Consider the following 25,935-nt stretch of genomic DNA (forward strand, 5'->3'; position numbering starts at 1 on the left):
TTCCGATATACTAAATAACAAAATTTCATTTTAAAAACAAACCATATTTCATTCACATCAATGTTTCTTCAGTACATTTTCGATGTGTCGCTAATATACTGAACAGTACTGAAATTCGAATTATTTTTGATGAAATGTCACTCAAATCTTACTCCTACTTCCAACTTGTCATTGTCCAGCCTCGTCTTATAAACTCTACTCTTCAAGTAACCCCATGAAAAAGTCAATGGGAGTGAAGTCTGAAGATCTGGATGGTCATTCTGTCGTCCCTTCTGCCGATCCAACTGAATGGAAATACTGCGTTTAGAAACTTACGAACTGGCCTTACAAATTGGGAGGCACAGTATCTTGTTGAAACTCTAAGTTTTCATAGGTCTTCTAGAGATTTGTGCCGTCTGAAAAAAGGTTGAGGTCTTACTTTTATAAAATTGTGTTTCCTCACCTTATTTAACCCAGAATAATTAGGTGTTAATATACGTAAGCTTTTGATTTTTCATATTGTTTGAAATTTTTCTCTTAAAATTTACTATATGACTATTATCCAACTTCAGTCTCGTGTGTTTTTAAGACAAAAAGTGACATTCTTGTCAAAAAACAGCATCAGATGTTTCAAAAATGACTAGTTGCAGAGTTGTTAATTTAAATATTAAAATCTGTTTTTCCGTTAATATTGAATAATTTTTCAAGTGTTTTTGAGAAGTATTATCTTTTTCATACTGTTTACACTGTTACTTATTATTGAGATAAATTAATCAAAACAACTAGCCAGAACTTGTCCCAATGTTTGGATAAAATAATCATAAACGGTAATGAGAAATCGAAATGATCAAAGTGCAAAGTGTAAAAAAAGTTTATGAATTTCTTATCAATTAATGAATATGTGGAATATTAGTAATTCAGTTTTAAATACTCGTTTGTCGCCAATAGAAAGTATCAATGAGAAATTTGATGATATTATCTGTTCCATCCTTTCTATCAGCTTCATGTTGGATTTTTCTGACGAAACGAATTGCAAATTCAGCAATTCGGTCATTTCTCCAATTTGGCCCAAAAACTCTTGTATGAAAGGTGTAGTTTCTGTTCTCTTATATCAACAGGACACAAAGTCACTGTCGTTGATTTCAATGTTCTGTCCTAATGGATGGAATTTTTCTTGGGAAAGACTGTAGCGAGTTTCAAACAAAATTTTTATTGAAATTATGCAATTCAGTGTTTGCAAATTCCTAAAAGGAATATACTGCTGGTTTCTCAAAACGACCGGCCCAATTTGTAAAAATAAACCAGTATTGGTTTGATGAATGAAAGACCTATGGAACGACATAGGAATACGAAAGACCTAACAAACTGTCACATATTCGTTTTTTACGTCATTATGTATCGAAAATGTTGACTTTCCACGAAAAATTCTTCCGGCCTTGGTATCTAGTACCGTTTATCGGCAAGGGAGGGGGACTTCTTACGTCCGCACTGTATATGAGGGAGAAGTTTTTTTTCAACTACTCTCCATAATTTCTTACAATGTACGGAGGAATCTTATTCGATTCTCTATTTTTCAGTTTGTTTTTTTTTTTCTTAAGTGTCCTTATTTCATTGATTGAGAAGTTAGATACTAGTTATATAAACCTAGTATCACCTCGAGAAAGTTTTCCCAGTTTGACCAATATAAATTTCGGCACAAGAACCACAAGTTAATTTATATATTTCCCATCTATCTGTGTAAGTTGATATAACTGTTCATTTAAAGAAAACACATACTAATAAATACCTCAACTACACCGCAAACTGGCAGAACTTTTCCCAGAAGAATAAAAGAGCATATAGGTATTTTTTTAAATGAGAAGCTAGCCAGCTTTTGATAAAGGGCACGACTGCAATCGTAACAACGACTTGATGCATTTAAAACACAGAAGATTCAAAAATTCGGAAGTATTGCCTAATAACCAAATAGATTTGAATATTTCCCTTTCATTGAATTCGTTTTTCAACGATGCAATTGGTAAATAGGCTATATCTTGATCAAGGTCACAGGTAGTTGTGTATTTATTATATGTCCATTTCAATGAGTTTGTTCCTAGAATGGTAGGAATTCATTATACAGGGTGTAACTAAATAAGTATAAAACATTTAAGGGGGTGATTCCTCATCGAAAAAAAGATAAGATCTTTCATATAAAGAAATTTCATTGGAGCATCCCTTGTTAAGATACAGCCCCTTAAAGGGGGTATAACAATTTATTTCACAAGCACTAAAAAAGTTACAATATTGAAATTAACCTGACGTTTTGTATTACCAAAAAGACACTTAGCCAGAAATTTATTTGGTTCACCCCATGGTTGTAAGAGGTGGAAAACGCAACCCCTAAAATTTATTTCCAATATAACTTTTTGTCTTATTATTTGTTTACCATTTAAAAATTTATTTCCGATAGCCTGTTTCATTCTAAACAAAAAATGTCTCTTGGGTTTTTTGCCCAAAATAAATCAGTTCGCAGCAAAAATTATTTTACGAACAACTGTAGAGATACATCGTCATAAATGCGAAAATACGAAACTAATCTATCTAGTAAATCGCTATTAGCGATAGTGACAATTAAATTGGTATGACGCTGTCAGTTTGTGAATCAATACTAGAAATTGAATCAATACTAATTGTGTGTTGTTGTTCTGTTCTTAATTTGTTACTTCACATAGAGTATTTGCTCGACTTCATCAACGATTACGAGAATATGGTTCATTCGACAAAAGAACGCAGGATTGTGTTCGCCATCGAGAAGTACGAACACCAGAGCTTGAGGAAGCAGTACTTAATTTGACTGAAGAACAAACTACTACCAGTACTAGAAAGATTGCTTTCCAGCTAAATGTTGATCATATGACGGTATTTCGAATTTTAAAGGAACTCTTATAGCCTTACCATTTGCAACGAGTACAGGCACTGTTACCACGAGACTTTCCGAACCGTCTTGAATTTTCCAATTGGATGCTGGAAATGATTAGAAGCAATTGTGACTTTTTGAAGACGATAGAATTCACAGACGAATGTAGTTTTTCTCGGGTCAAGATTATTAATTTTCATAATTACCACATATGGGCTGATGAAAACTCTCACGCTATTGTCGAAACTAACCATCAAGAACAGTTTTCTCTTAGCGTGTGGCTCGGAGTTATTGTTGATGATTTAATTGGGCCTCATTTTCTACCTCCTCGATTAAATGGTGAGGCATACGTTCAATTTTTAAGAGAAGTGCATCCAGTACTGCTGGAGGAAGTTCCTTTGGGCATCAGAAGGGATATGTTTTTTATGCATGATGGGGCTCCCGCCCATCTTAGTCAAGTAGCACGTCAGCATTTAACTGAAACAAATGCAAATCATTGGATAGGTCGAGGACGACCACCGAACTGACCCGCTCGATCCCCGAATCTCAATCCTCTCGATTTCTCTATTTGGGGCCATTTACAGCATTTGGTTTATCGTACTCCTGTTCGCGATGTAGAGGACTTAAGAAACCGCATCATCGATGCGTGCAGGGTAATCAGAGAGACTCCAGGAATATTTGAGCGAATACGTGGCTCAATGCGCCGACGTCTAAATGCATGCGTAATGTCTGAAGGTAGACCTATTGAACATTTACTGTGATTTCTACATGTTGTGTATTTTGTTATTGATAAATTAGTTTTGTTTATTACCCTTTAATCGTTTAATGCAGGTACTAACTACAAAATAACAATAAATCCAGTTCGCATTTATGACCATGCATCCCTGTAGTTGTTCGTAAAATAATTTTTTGCTGCGAAATGGTTTATTTTGGGCAAAAACCCAAGAGACATTTTTTATTTAAAATGAAACAGGCTATCGCAAATGCATTTTTTTAATGGTAAACAAATAATAAAACAAAAAGTTACATTGGAAATAAATTTTAGGAGTTGCGTTTTCCACCCCTTACAACCATGGGGTAAACCAAATAAATTACTGGCTAAGTGTCTTTTTTGGTAGTACATAACGTCAGGTTAATTTCAATATTATAACTTTTTCAGTGCTTGTGAAAAAAATTGTTATACAAATTTTATGTACCCCCATTAAGAGGCTGTATCTTAACAAGGGATGCTCCAATGAAGTTTATTTATTTGAAATATCCTGTGTTTTTTTCGATGAGGAATCATCTTCTTAAATGTTTTACACTTATTCAGTTACACCCTGTATAGTTAATTCATTTATTAATAATAATTAAGATTCAAATTACTATATTATATTAAACCATATGTAACCAAAATTATTGGTTAGTGCAAAATACTCGGGAAGAAGTCGCTTAAACAAGTGTTGCGGTTTTGTAAACTAATTGACAACTTCCCAATAAAGTGTTTTTCAATAGTGTTATAATTGATTTATATCAAGTCTCGTCCAGTTCCATCACAAGTTCGATACAAGTAATTCTGATTTATAAGATGTTCTAATTATGCAAAAATAAAAAATGTATTTTCAACCCAACTTATTCAAGAAATTCAATAGTTCAAATTGATACTTTATTGAGGACAAAGTTTTTTTTTAAAACATATCTTCATCTTCTTTGTTGTCGTCATGTCCACATCTTACTCAAGATTGTTTCTATTACTTAACGATTTTAGAGTCAATATCAACCTGTATTAGTTTGCAGACCACCGTGACTTACATTTGTAGTCAGTTTTAATAGTTATCAATTATTATAGTTAAACATTTTATCAATAATGCTCTAATATGCAAATATATTGCATTACATCTATCTCCAACTCTCAACTTTCCGCCTGACATTTTATATCTTTGACTAGATAAGATTGTCGGGGAGCTAGCCCATGGCCTGATTCACTGCGAACTTTTCAGATCTATTGTGATGCTCCTAGGTTGTTAGAGCTCCTTGGTTGTTAGAACTCATTGTCTAGCTTGATCTCTTTGATGAGACTCCATAGCCTTGACACTGACCCCTTCATATAGCCGGCAGCCTCTGGTTTCTCTTCTCCGCATCTTGCGTGTCTCAGCCTTGCTATCGCTTCGCATTCACAGAGCACATGCAGTGCATTTTCTTACTCTTCTTGACAGAACCTGCAATGGGTTTCTTCCGTCAGACCCATGTTGCTCATATGTTTCCTGAGTCGGCTATGCCCCGTTAGTAGACCTACCTCTCTACCCTCACAACCTTACGGTTGTGGTATATCTTTGACTAACAAGTATTTATAATAATTATATGTCAGACTTTACACATTCTGAAGAATTCATGAAACATTCGACGGGACGGGGGTAGAAGGGTAGGTATGGTATCTGCCTGTTTTTGTATATCCTAAATTCGCACAAGAGTTTTGAGGTATCTTCAAATTGGATGATCTACTAAAAAGTTTAAGAATTGGACAATTTCACTGTTTTTTATTTCAAAAATGTATTCGGCATGCATCACGAAACAGCCGCAAAGAATCGGTTAAACGAAAGGGGGCGTGACGTCACCAGATATAAGAAATGTCGAGTCGACTAGAAATCTTCGTTATTTTCAGACTTGTCAACATTCGAATTCAATTATTTTTCAGGTATTTGTATTCACCTTATGCTTTGGAAGTATGGGGGATAAACAAGGTGCAAAAATATTGCATTTTACCTTATACAGAAATTAACCGAATAAATTGTTTGTAACTGTTACCAATAATGAAAAAGTTAACAAAGCCTTTGGAGTAGTGATGAATTGGACTCAGAAGGGGCTCTATTAACTCGATCTGAAGACCCCCATCTCAAATTGTCCGTTTCACGATTATACTTATCCCGACAACAGGAAGGCCATGGTTTGGTCATGGTATGGTGGGCGTATATGACACAATGGTACTGGATGGATCCTGTGAAGTCATGAGGAGTTCAGTTCCTTTTCTGTGTATGGTCTGCTACCATGACCAGGAATCGGTGGATTCATTATTAAGGCAGCTATCCGAGTGGCCGATGAACTTGGTTTAGTTTTTGACACTGAACGAGTTGATCACAACTCTATCAGTTGAAACCCGTTCTGCAAATGACCCACATAAAAGCCGCAGAGACTACTTCACTCCTGCGGCAATACAAGGATAATCCGAAGCATGGAGTGTTCTTGAAGACATCGGCTTTCAAAGCACCTGACAAATGCTATTTTTAGGATACCATGGAATGAAGTTAGATTAGGGTTCACCATGGCCTGCCAGGATGGCGTCTTTAGTCTAGCGTAGTTGTGAGGTATCTGACACAAGGTGCAGGACCGCCGCAGGGCGCTTGAGTTCCTAATACACTTGCTGTTGGCACGTCCAACATACGAGTAGGCGGTATCAACCTGTATCCATCGACATAACGTGGTCCTAAGGCTGCGGGCACGAAAATCGCGACGGCGAATGCTGAGCGGGGCGATGAGGAGAAGTATCTCGCGTGGGCACGAAACGCCACTCCTCGTTTCGTGCACGTCACCTATACTGTCGATGTTGTTGTATGCATCGCCGCCGTCGCGTCGCCTCGCCATCGCTCGGCCGTCGCCATTTTCGTACTCGCAGCCTAAGTGTGCTTTAATACCACCTACCTCTCTTCAACGGTATTGACATGACACCGGTGTTGCCTTTTGTCGATTAAGACGATATTTGTCGTGGAATTTTCAGCTCCAGGTGAGACGAATGTTGTAGGAAAAGAACAAAAGAAAAACTAATGGAATAGGAAATTTTCTCTTCGAACTCCGCAGACTTTATCTAGATAACTCTGTTGAGATGTTTGTTCTGATTATTGGCTCATTGCCTTTACTTATTAGAGCATATGATTCTCGAGCCCAATGACTACTTTCCTGTCTGTGTGGGGAGTGGTCATTGGTTTATGCTGCTGCCTCGCCCGACGGGATCCGAGGAGCACAACCTGCAAATTGAAAAATGATACGTTACTGTGTATTCAATTGGAATATGTTTTTGTGCATAAGGCTAAAAGCAGGTTGTATTCAATTATAATGCAGCGAACCTAGATTTTTGAATTTGAAAAAGGTTTTGCTTAATCAAGAAAAAGTAATAAAATTTTGTTTTGTACACTTTGTATCACTGAATCGTCATATACATATTGTTACTCAATATTTATATTTATAATTTATCGTCAAACTTGTCTCTAAACTTTGGACTCTCTTTAAATATTCCATAATCATGAATGATTGGAAAATTAATCGAGTCAGCCTCAATAACACTGTCTAGGACTGAACTTATTTTTATTCAAACCTCAACTATTGAACGCTTCGTTTTATAACAGTTCAAACGTGGTTTAGACGCTGCATTAACAATAGCACATATCTCGTGACGTCACAAAAGCGCGGTTGAGAATTGCGTATTTTGATAACGGTAAATACTATCGATTTGAAATTTTTATCATTGCACTCTTCAATCTGAGGAACAGGAAAAAGTCTAAGGGGGTCAACCCTGGTGAATACGGTGGCTGAACTAAACCTTGACATTTGATCGAACTTGGCATGCTTTTTTGGTCTTGACTCTCCTAGGCTCTTCCATTGGGACAGTTGGACTTTGGTTTTGATGTCGTAACCATATACCCATGATTCGTCATCAGTTATGGCCCTTTTAAGGAAATCTGGATCGCCGTTAAAGTCATTTAACTCCTGAGCGATGCTCATACGACGGGTTTTTTTGGTCAAAATTCAGTAAATTTGGAACGAACTTTGCTGTCACACGCTTTATATCCAAAATTTACGAAAAAATTACGTGGCATGAGCCACCCAATATGCCGACATCCTCAGCAACTTCTCTAAATGTGATTTGACGGTTGTTGATGTGTTGGGGCGACCTTCTGTGAGAAGCTTGTACCACTTGTAAGCATTGTCTTGACTCAGAGTACAATCACCGTATGACACTGTCAACATTTCAAGTGTTTTGAGCACTAAATATGCTAAACAACTGAAACTGTGAACATATGTTCGAGACGAGTGTACCAACATAAATCGCTAATCGCTAATGTATGTAGCTTGCGAAATTTCAACAATACCTTATTTTTGAGCCGTCCATGTAAATTATATGCAATGATACATTTTCCTAAGTCTAATTATATAAATGCATATAATACTAATTGTAATGCAACATAACAGAAAAAATTATAGTAATTATTTATTTCACACTGATAATGACCAAGGAAAAAAAATGGGAACATCAATATACAAAACTGATCATTCATATGCATGTGTACCATTTATATGGTATTAAAAAAGAAGAAAAAAATGGCCAAGTAACCCTAATCATTTTCACGGGCTTTTAAAAAGCAGAAAGGCAATTACTGAGTATTGCGCTTTTGATTTTTTTCTTGGAGCTAATAAACGTGATGTTTTTGATGTCAGGTAGAAGTTTATTACATGTATGTTCTAAATATTCTAAGTAATTTCGAATTGGGGTAAAAGTAACCAGGTTCAATTCAATGCCACAAAAACCCAAGCATCGGTTTACGGCAAAAAGATAAATGTCTCCGAACCGGATATAAATAATGTTAGGTCAGACAATTCCGCCTTTTGCTTCGATAAGTTTGTTGGGGGTTAAAATGGACACCAATATGTCTTGGCGCAATCATGTCGCTGGAATTGCAAAGGCTGCTTCTAAAAAGCTTGTAACGCTGTTCCAAGCAACTTTTGATGCTTTATAAAACTCAGATCAGACCTCCTTTGGAGTATTGTTCTCATGTATGGAGCTCCGCCCCTAAGCATACCCTGAAGCTGCTGGATTCCATCCATTCCATCCAGAAAAGAGCCATCCACCTGATTGGAGACGCGAATATCTCTTGCAACATCGATAGTCTGGAACAACGGTCAGCAACAGGCGGACCACGGATCGCGAAAGATCGAATCGCTCGGACCGCCAAATATTGTAATGTGTTGTATACCAAGTATAAATTAATTCGTAGATAAGGTATACTATTCCTTCATGAATTAAAATAATATTTTTAAGTCATATAATTCAACTTAGTACTTATTTTACTTCAATAATTTGCCTAGTTAACCTAGTACCTATGTGTGTTTATGCGAATCAGTTGATGTTGCGGCAGAACGGACGACCAAGTTGTTGAATCTGTCAAAGCCATCACTTCAAATAGAGATAATTGATTTGCTAGAAGATGTGTTTTTGCAAATGTAGAAAACGGTATTCACTGAAGAAATTTGGGCCAAACATGAAAATTGCAAGAAACTAGCTATAAATTTGGCCACTATCTTTGGCTCAACATACGTATGTGAAATATCTTTCGGGAATAACGGACGCCCACCTAGAAAACACACTTGAATTTGCTGTTCCTATCGAGAACCAAACTATAAAAAACTGGCTCAAGACCGTCGATCTAGTTTATCACATTAATTTTAGGTCTTGTGTTTTAAAATTCAGAATTTTATTTGAAACCAAAATAATACATAGGTAGCACCTAATTATTAACCGTTGTTTTTTCTGGACCTCGTTAAAATTTTACCACAGTATCCGGACCCCATCCGGAACATCGAAGAAAGGTTGGAGATTTGTCTCTCTTCTATTGATACTTTCACAGGAAATGTTCAAGTGACTTGGCACATTTGATTACACCAAGACCAGTACATATCAGTAATACGCGACGGACTGTGGCTGCGCATCGTTTTGAGTTTCAACTCAGTTCACCCCGAAGTTTCACTGTTTGAAAACTCTTTCATTTGGAGAACTGCGTTTATGTGGAATAAACCTGAAAACTTTTTTCCAAATGGATTTAATCTCCAGCGATTCAAATCCAATGTGAATCACTACTTTCGCACAGGCACCGCTCTACGAATGCCTTCAGGATTTTCTTGTAGTGCTTGTATTTTGGTCATAAAAAATGAATTTTTTGTTAATAAAATGCTATTTGATTATAGCATTTTATTATTACAAAATGCTTTTTAATGGATGGATGGATTGCAAAATTATCTCCTATTTTCGCATTTGGGATGTATGGAAAATGACCTGTTTGGTCGGGTGTGACAATTTCGAGTATCCCAACTTTGATAACGGGTAGAACGTGCGCATTTCTGAGCCACCGAATTAATATACTTAATTATTTTGCCTTTGTTATAAATTCTTAAGTACCTACCACAGCTGTTTCAGACCAACTACGATTACATCATTAAATTGGTATTCAGTTTTTTTTAATTATTCATTGAATTTGTCAACGTAAAATTACATCCCCCCTTTTTTTATTTCAGACTTCCGGAAGACCTGATGAAGTTATAGCCGCCGAAACACTGGAGAATTACAAGAGGTGCAATAACTCGTTCATACAGGGCGTTTTCCAAGCACAGTACCGTTCTTCACTGAGTTGTTCGCGATGTCGGACTCAGTCCAATACATTCGATCCTTTTCAGTGTATTTCTGTTCAGCTTCCACAGTTCCATAAGCATCCAATATACGTTACCGTAAGTGAATTCTCCTTCAAGGTGAAAAGTAAAATTATGTGAAATTTGTAAATTGTAAAATGTCTATTGTTTATCCTGTATACATAAAATCATAGCTCAATTTTTTAATATACATTAACTCAATAACAAATTTATCTCTGAAGGGATCAGTTAAATTATTTGTTGATGATACAACGATTATACACTATTCAAATAACTTCGACAGAATTCCTGATGATATAAAACATGACATGAAAACAATTATAGATTGGCTTCAAGAGAATAAATTAACTTTAAATTTACAAAAACTTTTGTATACGAATATTCCTAAAAGATTATTGAACAGCAGTACCAATCCTATAATTATTGATAACAATTCAATAAGCTATACCAATTCTATTAAATTCCTAGAATTATATATTGACGAAAATTTGTCGTGGAAAAAACATATTGAAATTATTCGAAAAAAAGTAGCACCCCTCTTTGATATTTTATTCAAAATCAGGAACTTTAGTCCTCTTAAATTAAAAAAAAAATATTTATTTTAGTCTTATATATTCACAATTGCATTATTTAATTTCTATTTGTGGATCAGCCAATAAATCCACAATAAAACCTTTGGAATCTTTACAAAATGAAACAATTAAATGTACAAATTATAAATTATCATACTCAGAACCAACAGTAAATTTGTATAAACCAATAAATTTATTAGATTTGAACACACTATACTGTATAACAAATTAATGAATTAACTGTCTAAAACAAATTTATTTCCAATAATACTTCACAAATCACAAAATATTTTTTTTACGACATTGGCAACTAACACTTAATTTATTTCCACTATTTGAATTACTTGTTTAAATGCTCGATTCACTCTCTGAACTACCGCTTGGGTCGGGGAGCCTGGCTTATATAGGTAACGATTCTTTCGTTACCTATATGACGTTAGTCCTTTACTCGCACAACTTTCGTCAACTTCTGAGAGTTGTCGTTCGTATGGTGGCGACAGCTGATTAACGGAAAAACAGATATTTTTTTTCTAGAAATCTGTAGTCGGTTCGATACTCAACTAGAATTTTACCGGCGGTTGCCGACTGCATTCCTTTTGCGGTGATGTCATGTCTTTGTTATCTGGCCGCCATATCGGTCAGTGACGGCTTCAGATTCGTTACAATACAAACAAAAAATTTAATAGAAATCAATTATTTTTCTGGAAAAAGGTTGGTTGGATTGATTTTTTCTTAAAAAAATTGATCCTGTTACCCAACCAACATTTTTTCAGAAAAATTATTGGATCACTGAACTAGTTAACTGAAATCAATAATATTCATAGTCATAACACTAGACAAACGAAATTGTTATCAGTTAGTAATTTGAAATTTAATTTTGGACAGAAATCAATTTATCAGGATGGAATTATAATATATAATACAATTTCTGGGGAAATGAAAAAATATAAAACTGCTCTCAAATTTGAAAATCAATTGAAAAAGTATTTGATGAATTGAAGTAAAAATACAGGATTATGTGATTTTCACATAGCCAAAACCATCTAAATGTTTTTGTATTAATTATGAAAATTTCACATTTGACTGTTTGCCCATATTGATTATTCTACTCGTATTTATTCATTCAATTAATTAAAATTTTTCATCTTTTAGTTTTCAATACCTACTAACCAATTTAATGTTGAATGCTCATATTCATTACTCGTTTTTTATTGTTCAATATTTCATTATTTTGTTAAATTTGTATCTGTTGTAGTCTATTTACTTGAAACCTATTCATAAATATTTAGTGTTTCTTGAGATAATGATAACAATAAATATTTGAATTACATATACACAGTCCTACAAGTATGATATGCTTGATGAAACTAAACTCTCTCTGGAAATCACTTTCCAAACAGTGGAATATTCAATAGTCAAGCATACTATTGAATGCAGCTACTTCATGTTTACTGTACATGCATTTTATATAACTTTTTATCAGGTTGCCAGTGTTTGGTAACATGTGACATCAGAGCGGCATGTGATAAATTTTGGAAACAAATTCAAAACTGAATATAAAATATATGATTTTCTAAATGTTAGTATTTGTGGTATATGTTAGTGAATATTAGTATATCTAGTTTCAAACACACTGAAAGATAAAAAATATATTTACTTGCTTTAAAAATGTTTTATATATTGATAAACCATTTATTTACCTTCTAGGTTTTATATACTTCCCAACAACCCAGACAAGTCAGGATTGGACTGAATATTCAATCTGGTGCAACAATCTGTGAACTACGGGATATTCTCGAATCAGATACCTCCATAGAACGTGCCAACATGCTGTTAACTGAAATAGGTGATTCCGGATTCCTACGAACCTTCACCGACGCTCAACCCGTTGGAGTTATTAGCGAAATTGATCCTATTTATTGCATAGAAGTAGCACAACTGAAAGATTTGCAAGAAGACACCACCAGCGCTTATGTTTTATTGTGCTGGATTAATGTTATTGTTGAACAAGAAGACTGTCAGAGGTTTGGTGAGTACAGTTACATTGTGAATGCACACTCACAGATTATGACTTGAAATAATGGAGACATGAAAGGGATATTTTGAAGTTGGTAATAAATGTAGCAATGAATTGGCGTAAGTAGTATTTATAATGCCTGACTCACAATCCAAAGACAATGGATTGTGAGTTTTCTAGTTGAAGTTGGATTGATTCTGTTACGTTACATAGCTGATGGTACCATGAGTATCCATGATGCTCTTTAGGTGTTTACCCAGAACAAGAAGTCTGATGATCATGACAGTATATGCTGTTGACACTACAAACATTTTTATTTGCGTTTTATGTGTCTTGACCCATTATCAAAGATTTTGTGATGTGATAAGCCTTAATGTATCTGTGAATTTTTCTATGACCCAGACATTTACATTGAAGCCATTCCTTGTTTTATTCCTCACAAAAATTATTGCCGATTAGATTTCAGTATCCATGAAAAAGATAGCAAAATTTAGTAATGTGATAAGAAAATAAACGGTTGATAAACCTCTGACCAACGAAAACTTGCGAAGTAAATTTTTGTGTACAGTATTTTCAACTAAATTATAAAATAAATCATAATTTAGTTAAAAAACACTGAATATACATATAAAATGAAGATGAACTTTTGTTAATGAAGTGTTTTATGAAGTGATTAAGGTACAAAGTTGTGTATGGTTTTAGGGCACTCATTTAAATAATATACAGAGGCATTTACTATTAATACATGAAAATTGTTTTAGAATTCATTCAAAGTTCTTTCCACGTGAATAATAATCATAAATTATGTGAAACTAAATTGAGAGTTTATCTTTGTACTTTGCTTGAACTTGTAAAATGCTTTTGCAGTATAAATTTGCTCTCACAATAAGTATTTTCACGATTTTTTTATCAACATTTTATTAGAAGAGATTTTAATATCACCTGATAGGGGATTGACGATTTTCCAACGATTATTATAATTTTGTGATATAGGGCAGTACAATGGCCATCTGGTGTATAATAATCCATTGTTACATACAACAATTTGTTGCAAAATTTTCATTGAAAATATCCCAAATATCCCAGACACATCTTATAATGAAGTATAATAAGCTGCAAACGTGTATAAACCTTTATTTCACCATTGTTTAAAGGAAACATTTTATTGTGAGACTTTCACTAAACAGTTATACAAAAACGCAACACGTGTTTCGCTATACAATAACTTCTTCAGGTGTGTCTATATGTCTATAAAATTCTATAACATTGATAATGTTATAATTATACCAAAGTATCTATATTTTACCTGGTAACTCCTCGGGCATTGACTTCAAATGATGTTGAGATAATTTTTTCTGAATCTAGGACCTACTCTTCTGAAATGGGATGCATTTCAGTTTTTCACTTATTAACAGAATGGTTTAGACTTTCACGGCTGAGGTTTTCAGTGTCATCGCTTTTAGAGTTTGAAAGCCGTGAATTTTTGGAATTTCTTCCTGACGTTTCGCTTGCGCGAGTGGCTAGCTTCTTCAGAGGTTTAACCATCATGGCTTGCTGTCCGATGACTACCTTTTAGGTTTCGTAAAGCGTATTTATGCCTAATCCGTTGTATCTGTACCTGTATTTGTACCTGTACTCGTACCTGCTCTTGTACCTGTAGTCGTACTTGCACTTGAACCTAGAACATTAACAATCTCGCTGCCTGTGTTCCTGTTCATTATTCTCGAATTCCTTAAAATGGGGTTCTATATTTGATTGAGGATCACCGCTTCTTCTCTTCTGTTGAAATTCTCCGTGTGTTTGTGGATCTCTATTGCCTCTCGTACCAGTCGGCTATGGTATCCCTGGTTGGGGACAATTAGTTCTGTGTTTTCAAACAAAATTCTGTTAAACCTCGAAAAGCAATGAAACTTTTCACTTATCAATTCATTTACATTCAATGTCACAATCATTTATTTTCTTTACAAATTAGTATTCTTTCAATTTTTGCCATTTATTAATTTTTAACTTAATGAGTTGGTTAGGATATCTTTTAGACGTGTATTTTGAATCTTGCCACCTCTGATAGGTCTATCAGTAGATTTCTAACCTTGATTCATCTTTAAATAGTCTGAAAAAATATAGAAGTTGAAAGATGTAAAATATTTTGTTGAATTTTTATCAACTCTGAATTTCCAAATAACTTAGAAGATGGGTTAGAAAATGGGGGTTAATAATAATAATAATAAATATACTTTGTCTAACAATCAAATCTTTATTGAATTAATCTGCTACTTGAATACTTATGAAATTAACAGGAACATCAAAAGAAATTACAAATTATATAAAATAAAAATAGACACCTATGAACATAAACTCACAAAAATAGCATACAGTTAGTTCATTTCAATTCAGAATCGATCATTGTAAAATTCGTGCAAACTATGCCTATTGATGAATGTTTAATGATTTGCCGGAAGGAGTCACTGTTCTTATTGAATTCTTTAACATTTTCTGTGAATTATTGTACAGTCTTATACAATAATCAAAATAGAATCTTTAATTCAATCAGTGGAGGACAATTGTATTCAATTATATCAATTGCTTAGGCGAGTGCACTAATGAGAAAGTGTACACATGTTCTTGGAGGTATTAGAAGTAACATAGGATACTTTTTATTAAAAAAAAATTTTTTATGTGAGATAAAAAATTGTTTGTCAAAAAAATCTCAAAATGTAGGTACTTTAACGTCATGTAGCATTCCAGTAATGAAGTTCCAACCAAAATTATTCATTTTTGTTACAGTGAAATATATTTCAACTTTTGTTGTTGCAATTCAATAAAGCATATTTTAAATTTTCGAAACTTCATCATATGTAATAATTTTTAAAAATTGATAATCCCAGCCAAGCATTAAAATATAGTTCTCATATTGATTCATTTCTATTGTACTGACACTTATTTAATGGCATAAATGAGAGCGAAGCCGCAGGTAAAAGTTAGTCTTATAATAATCAAGTCATGCCCACAATATTTGGGCAAAGCTAAAGCAGTCACACGATGTACAGGGTAAATTGGATCAATTTCATAAAGTGAGTGTTAGGCTTCTATAGTGAAACTATCTTTTGCTAATCTTGATAAGGCTTTCTAAAACAAGGTATTTGCTGCTATGCTTATGTAGTCCAACATGGGTTTGGCACCATCCTTTTTGGATTGTATTCATTCAAGTAACACTTTATTGTTATACTAAATTGCATCACTTGGATTTTATTCATTTTCCCCTTTCCCCCATTTTTTTATTATATGAATGTATCACTGTTTGTATAATTACTCTGCCGATTTTATATGCTTTTCCTTATATTCCATTGTACTCATACTTAAGTCATAGCTGTAAACTTAATTATATTTGTCTTGTAATTGGGATTACTCCTGCTAGACAATAAACCCTTTTTTATTTATTTTCGTCATTTCAATACAGGCATTTGATAAATAGAATTTTATTATTGAATACAAATGTCTTAAGTAGTGAAGAGAGAAAAGTAGATCATATTTCCTAAATGTTGATTGCATTTTTAATTTCAGGAAGCCCATATACAATGCAGGTTCCCCGAGAAACTTCTTACGAAGATTTGCAAAAATTAATATTGAAAGAAATGGCTCCCATTCTACATGATGACATACTAACTTCATCCCAACCACAAGGGGTAGGTAGAATGTCACTTAAATGTGTGTGAATTGAATAGAACTGGCCGATACTTGATGAAAATACAAATTAAAACTAATTAATACAGTTTATTGTATGATTTTCACTTTGAAGGGTTTTACAAAAACCGCGACACGTGTTTCACTATGCAATAGCTTTTTAAAACGTAAACTAAATGGTATTTCTAGATTACAACTATTCTCTCTAACAATTACCTACTTGTATGCCTACTTTCTAATGAATGATTCTACAGAAATAGGTCAGGTATGAATTCATTACCTATATAAATAAATTTTTCCAAAGTACTGTAAATATTCTTAACTATTTTTACCTGGAAATAAACAGATTCAATAATGGCGAATTATTCATTTCAGTTATGATCATTCATAAGATATTGAGAGGTATTAACAGGTTAAGTTTCAAACCTTTTTTCTGGAAATGTAGGGGCTTGAATTCATGGTTGAACTCATGTTTCTCTGTGATTAAATGGGTGACATATGTGGAATTTATTTTTTCATTCTGGAAAATACTTTGGTGGCCTTCATGCGGACTCTGAACGTTTTTCCAGTTTGACCTATATAAAACATCAGACATGACCCTCATGATAATTTATACACTCCCGATTTTTCTGAAGCTGAACTTTTCTCTTTGTTATTTTTAATGTGTATGCCTAAGTTGTTGTTGGTTTTGAAAGCAATATTTACACCTTTGTTGTGCAGAAAATCTGAAATATTTGTAGTGGGTTGGCCTAAGTAGGTTAAGGTTCTATAACTTTTATCCACTTTTCTTCGAATTGGGTAAACTTCCTTCAAAGTTTAGCTGTAAAACTTTTTTGATAATAAAGGATGTATCAGACTGCCACCGTAATCATTATTGACGGCTATTTGTTTTATTATGTTCTGTTCTTTATTGAAATTCATCGGTCTGTGGATCATATTGTTGAAAGCGGCTAATTTGTGCTGATACGGGTGGGTGGACGAATTATGAATGATAATATTTGTATGTGGTGGTTTACATTAAATTTAAAAATCATGTTTGTTGTTAACTTTTGTTATTGTCAAGTCCAAAAAATTTATATTTATAGAGTCGTCTTTTTCCATCTCCATGGTGAATGTGATAGAAAGGTGGAAAGAATTGATGAAATTCAAAAACTTAGTCAACTGTTCATTCCTGTGAAACATGCCAGGATATCATCCACATATTTATACCAATACACGAAACTTCTCACCGGTGGGTTACTGTGTATTTTTCTCTCCAAATCGTCCATGAAAATCTCTCAATCAAATTTTGTACTCATCCTGCAAAGGTCTCATAATGGGAAACCCACTTAGTCCCATTCTGGCAGAGATTTTCATGAACGATTTGGAGAGAAAAATACACCACAGTAACCCACTGGTAAGAAGTTTTGTGTATTGGTATAGATATATGGGTGATATCCTGACATGTTTCACAGGAACGAACAGACAATCGACTGAGTCTTGAATTTCATCAATTCTCTCCACCCTTCTATCACATTCACCATGGAGATGGAAAAGGACGACTCCATAAATTTTTTGGACTTGACAATTACGAAAGTTAACAGTAAACATGATTATCATAATTCATCCACCCATCCGTATCAGCACAAAGTAGCAGCATTAAACATTATAATCCACAGACTGATAAATGTTCCCTTGCCAGATACGAATTTCAATAAAGAATATAAGAACATAAGAACATAACATAAAGAATATAAGAACATAATAAAACAAATAGCCGTCAACAATGATTACGATAGCAGTCTAATACATTCTCTATTATCAAAAAAGCGATACCGCCAAGCTTTGAAGGAAGTTTACCCAATTCGAAGAGATGAGGATAAAAGTTAATACAATCTTAACCTACTTAGGCCAACCCACTACGAATATTTCAAATTTCCTGCACAACAAAGGTGTGAATATTGCTTTCAAAACCAACAACAACTTGTGCATGGATATTAAGAATAACAAAGATAAAAGTTCAGTTTCAGAAAAATCGGGAGTGTAAAAATTATCATATGGGTCATGTCCGATGTTTTATACAGTGTGGTCCACTAAGTGTGCAACAAATGGGAAACTTTTTTATTATCGATTTCTCAGAAAATTTTATTCTTGACAAAAGTTGCTGCATGTTCCAAAACTATACCAAGTGTACCTGAAATGGCTTTATGACAAACACCATACAGGATAGGCCAAAAAATATAAAGTTCGTTCAAGAGTAAAGTACCCTTATTTCAAAAAATATAGAAATATGTTGAAGAGAAAAGTTGCTTAGAATTAAAAGTTATGTTCAGATACGAAGTCGTGACCTGCTATTCGATTTTTTTTTTTCTTTTGGAAAATTTTGAATTACCCCCGTATGATACATATTTTAACTATTTTGATTTAATATGTATTTGAAGTAGCTACAATCAAATAGTATTTTTTATCAAATTAAAGTGTATTTGTAAAATTTACTTGGATTTGTATTTTTTTAGGTGACCGTTAACTTCATTTTTGTTGCAACGATATTTAACAGAACTCTAAAATAAAACAAATACTCTTTTTAACGAGGCAAATACTTTACTGAGTATAATGTTCATATGAATAAACTGTCAAAATCTATCGCGGAAAGCCAGGAACAAAAAAGAACCAATAAGCGATAGTACAGAAAAATGCAGTAGGTAACTTAACAACTCAACAGGTGCTAACAATAAAAATTATCGAAGCGTCTCTGTATGTCCACCTTCTTTTTCGATGCATCTAATTGTTCGCTCATAAAATTCGTTTAAAGTAGATCGCAACACATTAGCGGGAATATTTCTGCAATGAACTCGTATTGAAATTTCATGCTCATCAACATTATTAAAGGGGCGATATCTGTAGACTTTTTGGTTTAAGTATCCCCATAAGAAATAATCTAGAGGTGTAAGGTCTGGAGAACGAGGAGGCCATCGAGGATCGGTATTTCGTCCTAACCATTTATTACGAAATGTCCTATTCAGCCACTGAGAAACATTTCTAGTAGAATGGGCAGGACATCGTCATGTTGGAACCATAACTTTTGCCGTTCTTCTAATACCATATCATCCAAAAACTCTCCTATTTCAGTTTCCAAAAAGTTCAAGTATCTGTCACCATTCAAATTCTCGCGAAAAAAAACGGACATAGTAATTTATCATTTAATATACCACACCAAACGTTTGTTTCCTGATAGTATTGATTTTTGTTGTCAATATTAAAATTTGGGTTGACATCTGACCACCATCTGCAATTTTGTGATGATAGAACCCCATTTGTTGTAAAAGTAGATTCATCTCCAAACAGAATACATTGATGAAAATCTCGTTGTTCTTCTATTGCACTCCACATGGAAAAATCATATCTCAAATCAGAGTCTCTTTCTTGAAATGTACAAATGAATGTAGATTTGTAAGCATAGTACTTTTGTTTCTTGAGAATACGCTTCACATAGGTTTTTTTTTTGCCCGTATAATCACTAATTTCTTCGGTGGATCTTTTAGGATTTTCTACTAATGCTTGAAGTATGTCAAGCTGGTTTTCTTCTGTACATACAGGTTTCGGACGCTCCGTATTATGTTTATATTCAAGTGAGCCGGTCTGTTTGAAATTCTTTAAAATTCTACTTACACTTGAATGGCAAATTTGTTTGTCTGGATGCCGCTCGTTGAAAATATTTGCAGCTTCGTGCATTGTTTTATAACCATCACCACAGATTGAAACTAGGTAATTCTGCCTTTTCAGTTAACGTTAATAATACTGGGTGAGGCATTTTTAATTAAGGACAAATATGAAAACGTTTCACAGGCAAGTTTTAAGAAGCCACACCAAGAAACAAACTACAGTATTGTTTTAGGGCATATGTGTTTTTTGTTCATGGCTATCCGCGATAGATTTTGGATTGTTTTTTAATACCTGTTCTAGTTGAGGCATTATTGTCAGAATGAAAGAAATTTTATACTTTTATTGACAGTTTATTCATATGAACATTTAGTTAGTGAAGTATTTGCCTCGTTAAAAAGAGTATTTGTTTTATTCCTTAGTTTTGTTAAATATCGTTGCAACAAACATGAAGTTGACGGTCACCTAAAAAAATACAAATCCAAGTAAATTTTACAAATAGACTTTAATTTGATAAAAAATACTCCAAACTGATTTGATTGTGGCTACTTCAAAGACATTAAATCAAAATATTGAAAATATATATCATACGGGGGTAATTCAAAATTTTCCAAACAAAAAAAAAATTCGAATAGCAGGCCATGACTTCGTATCTGAACATAACTTTTGATTCTAAGCAACTTTTTTCTTCAACATATTTCTATATTTTTTGAAATAAGGGTACTTTACTCTTGAACAAACTTTTATATTTTTTGGCCTATCCTGTATGGTGATTGTCATAAAGCCATTTCAAGTACACTTGGTATAGTTTTGAAACATGCAGCAACTTTTGTCAAAAATAAAATTTTTTGAGAAATCGATAATAAAAAAGTTTCCCATATGTTGCAGACTTAGTGGACCACACTGTATAGGTCAAACTAGAAGAACGTTCAAAGCCCGCATAAATGAACACAAAAATAGTTTCCAGAATGGAAAAATAAATTCCACATATGCCACTCATTTAATCACAGAGGGACATGAGTTCAATCATGAATTCAAGCCCTTCCATGTCCAGAAGAAAGGCTTGAATCTTAACCTGCTGGAGAGTATGGAAATAAACAAAATTCAAACACTCTTAATATCTTATGTACGATCAAACTGAATTGAATAATTCGCCATTATTGAATCTGTTTATTTCCAGGTAAAAATAGTTAAGTATATTTACAGTACTTTCGAAAAATGTATTCATATATTTAATGAATTCATACCTGACCTTTTCAGGTAGATTCATTCATTAAAAAGTAGGAATACAAGTAGATAATATGTTAGAGTAAAAATAGTTGTAATTTAGAAGTAAATATTAGTTTACGCTTGAGGAAGCTATCGTATAGCGGAACACGTGTCGCACTGTAAAACCCTTTAAAGTGAAAATCATACAATAAACGGTATTAGTTTTATTGTTGTAAATATAGTAAATTACAATATACAATTGATAGATTATTTTAATCAGTACTGCACTAAAAATCTTTTTATGATACTTATTTTGGTGTGCCTCATACTCAGGGTGCTCTACTGTTATGAGCCTCAATATATTTATTTTTCATCCTTGCAAATGTTTCAATGTGTCAAACATTTTATGTAACACTTTTTGTAAAGCTTTAAGAATAAGTTTAAAATTGAAAATACTTCATTTGAAAGGTATATTTCAAGAAATTAGTCGTATTGTATTTGGTGTTCATATTTTAGATTTTCAAAATAAGAATTTCTGATCCGGCCTGTAATGACAATGAACCTCCTTGCTATTTGGAACCTGACTTGGAACATCCATTATTCATGGAAGCTATTGATCAGGCCTTAGCTTTATGTAGCGAAGACGGTGGTCCACAACATGTGAAACTTGTTCTAGAATGGAAAGTAGAGTCTAAGTTAGCCATGATTGCTGAAGATATTGATATGGTAGAGGAACATTCAAGTGTCAAAATGCTTCGAGCACAAGCGATGCATGGTAAATATAACTAAAGCCGATGACATTTGTTGCTCCGTTTGAGGATCAAAAATATTATTATTTTGCTGTGAGTATAATTGTGGGTCTATGATAAATGCACATTTTTTATAGGGGGAGCCCCGTTAACTCTCGAAGAATGTTTAAGGGATTATACGGAGGCTGAAACTTTGACAGATGCGTGGAGATGTCCACACTGCCAGCAGTATCAACCTGTGGTGAAAACTTTGGATGTGTGGTCTCTTCCAGATATTCTTATTGTACATTTGAAACGGTTTCGACAGTGAGTACTTCTTATTTCATTCAGCACCTGCACAGAACGAAAAACTTACCTAATTATAATGAAAAACAACATTAGAATAATGAATTTGAACATCAATTTTCAACCGATGCTCTAAATGATTGGCATAAGGCATAGTTGTTGATTGTTTAATAAAAAGCATAAATAGCTTAAGGACCACGTTCATTGTGACCATCTTCTTGAACATTGACTGTTGATCATAATATTAATGCTTTTTGTTCATTAACCAATTATTCAATTCCTTATAGCAAGAAAATAAACATCTATTTTATGACACAGAGTTCATTGTGAACTTACTGATCATCATTGGCCCAAGGTTCAAAAGAATAATTTTAATGGTTGAAGACATTGTTACGTGGTCTGAAATAATTCTTCTATCATCAAGGGACATTGATCGAACACAAGACGGCACTAGTATTGATGTTTTCTGAACATTGATTCATCAAAATAATTCCTTATTACAAAACTTTAAACCTATATTCTATTACTAAAAATACCAACTTTTGATCACTAGTGAACATTGATTTAATATTCAAGAACATTATGATGATGCTCGTGGACATTCATTAATGGTATTATAAATGTACAGGGTGATTTCTAGCTAAGTTGCAAAAATTAAATTAGATTAGATTACTCTCAAATATTGAATTAGATTTTCCATAAGATTTTTTAAAGTAAATTGTTCAACTACGAAATAGGCTTGAAACATATTCTCATTAAATTGGTTTTTTGGACGGATTTGAAACGTTTTTCTATAAAGCTCGATTCAGGATGAATTTAAATTTACAGGACAAAATGTAATCTGAGATTTGTTGTGTACTTTATATAAATAATTCATTTTTATTCATTTATAATACATCCTGAGAATCTCAGATTTTTTGATAGGCATCTAATTTACAGAAAAAGTAACACCTTTATTACAGAAAGTGTCTTAAGATATTTTTTTATATGAAAGATGTGATGTGCTCGAGAAAATGAAAATCATCCTTTGTTAAAGTAAGCTTTAATTATTTTTCAGATATTCACATAAAATATGTATTTTAGAATACGTGTTTGTTGATTTCATTTGATAAAAAAAAAATTTCTATAAATGACCACAACATTATACTTTCTGCTGGAAAGTTTAAATTAAATATATATATTATTTTGAAGCAGATATCCACTGCCCTCATAATATTAAAAAATTTATACTTTATTCCATCAAAGTATGTGTAAATTTCACTTATTTTTGTGATATCTTCTCCAATTGCAAAAATGAAAGGCTGAATTGAAGATTTTTTAGATTGCAGGAATTTTATCCAGTCCTCCACTTCTTGAATGGTTTTTCCGACATATAGAAATGATTGTTGTGAATCACGTATGGTGAATTTCGTTGTTCGTGATTTACCAGTAGAGTCTTTCTTAACTACCTTATTGGTGGGTACGAAAAAACCATGAAGGGCCCACAAAACTGCTGCATCTCTTCCATCTGAAATAATGTCAGTTTTTGTTATAATATTTCGAGTGGCATACATAGTTCAATACTAATGCATAAAATTTAGGAATATTCAATAATTTGATGATGTTTCTCTTTTAAAAATAGCAAGAAAATGAAAACATACACATAATTTGGACTTGTTTACCATTATTTTCAGATTTATTGAATATATTATCAATAGATCTGTCAAAAGAATCAAATGTTTTACTATATAGAGAGTGTATCTGAAAACTTACTAGTAAAATGCAAAAGAAATCAATAAATACAGTGACATTCTTTTAACTTAAAGATTCTTAACAAATTTGCCAAAATAAAAAATTACTAAAGTTCATAAATGGAAAAATTTTTTATACTGAACCAGTTATTTTGAATTTTCTAAGTTCGATATGAATATATACAGGAATTATCTAAGATATTGGAGCCGTCATTTTAATATTTCCAATTATGATTTTAAATTATTAATAAGCTACCTCTAACCGAACCTCTTAAGACATAGAAGAACAGAAAGTTGAAAAATATTTTCTACCAAAATAAACAATTATGATTGGTTTTGAAAATTAATTCAATTATTTTATGTTTAATGATTCAAGAAATTATAATTCAGTAGAATTAAATAAAATGATACCCACTTCTATAATGTTGATCTATGTGATAACTAACAAACGTAATAAATCGTATATATGTTTTACATTTTTTATCTTACCTTGCCTCGACAAAATATTTGTATACGCCCTTGTGTATAAAACCGCCACGTGCCGAATCTGAGTAGGATAGGTCATTAACTTGCATCTGAAATTCGTGAAATTTGTCTATGATATCCTTATTCAGTAGTAACATAGGTACGTTTTTCAATAATTTTCGCGATTTCACAAACTATATAATATAAATTGAAAATGATAACTTACCAACAGATATATTAACTCAACTCCTCACAATAATGTAAAAATATGCACTTTTTAAACACTGAATTACTAAAATCGGGAATCGGAGGCAAATTCTTAACTGTCGTAGACCTGCGTTGTAGGTGGGGGGCGAAAAAGCCGCAAGGGTATTGCAACAAGGCATTAATGATTGGCCGCATGAATAAATACATTAACTTATTTTGATAGCCTTATATCAATGTCCTTGGTAATAATATTGATGAAAGAACGTTTTGGCTAATGATTCTAAGCCTAGTAATAATGATTCAACTGAAATAGGATGAGTAACATAACCTTATTACAATCACCCATTGAGCATTAAACGATACCCTTGATGATTAAAGGTACATAATATTGATCAACCTATGTTCATTAGCACAATACATATTTTCCTCGTTATAAAGAAATTTTACCAAGTGACAGTGAATTTTACATAAAATTAATGATGAAAATACATTACCATAACGGATCAGGTACCATCATAATAATTATTACGTTGATTATTCAATCACGAAAAGTGATTTACATGATCACTTTTAGTCATTGTCTTGAAAAAAAAATACATTGTGCCAATGATTTTCAGTTAATCACTAGTGATTATTGATATCAGGTCCAATTTTTCTTTCTGTGTGCTTAATTTGTTTTTAAAATCAGCTTTCCATAGTTTCCATTGTCATGTGAAAAAATAATTTTGATACTAAGATGTTTGCTGTTTGTCAAAAATAGAGATACAATATTTCAAAACAATATCAAACATGTAAGAGTTATTTCAAAGGTGGAAATGATTGATTACCTTCTGTGAACTATATAGTGCCTCACATTCGCATGAAACATGACGAACTGTTGCTGTCCCTTTGTTGCCTTGTCTGCAGGTAAGATCTCTGTTACCCCATTCTATTTGCTTGAGATGTCCTCTCAACAGGCAGTGTCCAGTAGGTAGTCCTATAATTATTCTGAGTGGATCCCTGCTTTGTTGGAGCAGTTCATGAGTTCTTTTTTTTTTGAGTCCCTTCACAAAGGTTT

At 33.1% G+C, this 25,935-nt stretch overlaps 1 protein-coding gene across 1 annotated transcript in view; it reads left to right on the forward strand.

Moving 5' to 3' along the window:
• The window catches only part of Usp15-31 (Ubiquitin specific protease 15/31), a 69,747-nt gene that overhangs the window by 36,453 nt on the left and 7,359 nt on the right, over positions 1–25,935 (forward strand). Inside the window, exons 2-6 of the mRNA XM_074179916.1 lie at positions 10,193–10,402; positions 12,604–12,925; positions 16,475–16,596; positions 21,959–22,217; positions 22,329–22,497. Coding sequence (XP_074036017.1) covers positions 10,193–10,402; positions 12,604–12,925; positions 16,475–16,596; positions 21,959–22,217; positions 22,329–22,497 — 1,082 coding nt within the window. The remainder of the gene's footprint in view (positions 1–10,192; positions 10,403–12,603; positions 12,926–16,474; positions 16,597–21,958; positions 22,218–22,328; positions 22,498–25,935) is intronic.

This window comes from Leptinotarsa decemlineata, unplaced genomic scaffold (assembly GCF_025532065.1).
Source record: "Leptinotarsa decemlineata unplaced genomic scaffold, Ldec_3_MD MMD2_tig00026282_RagTag_RagTag, whole genome shotgun sequence".
In the NCBI taxonomy this organism is placed as follows: Eukaryota; Metazoa; Arthropoda; class Insecta; order Coleoptera; family Chrysomelidae; genus Leptinotarsa; species Leptinotarsa decemlineata.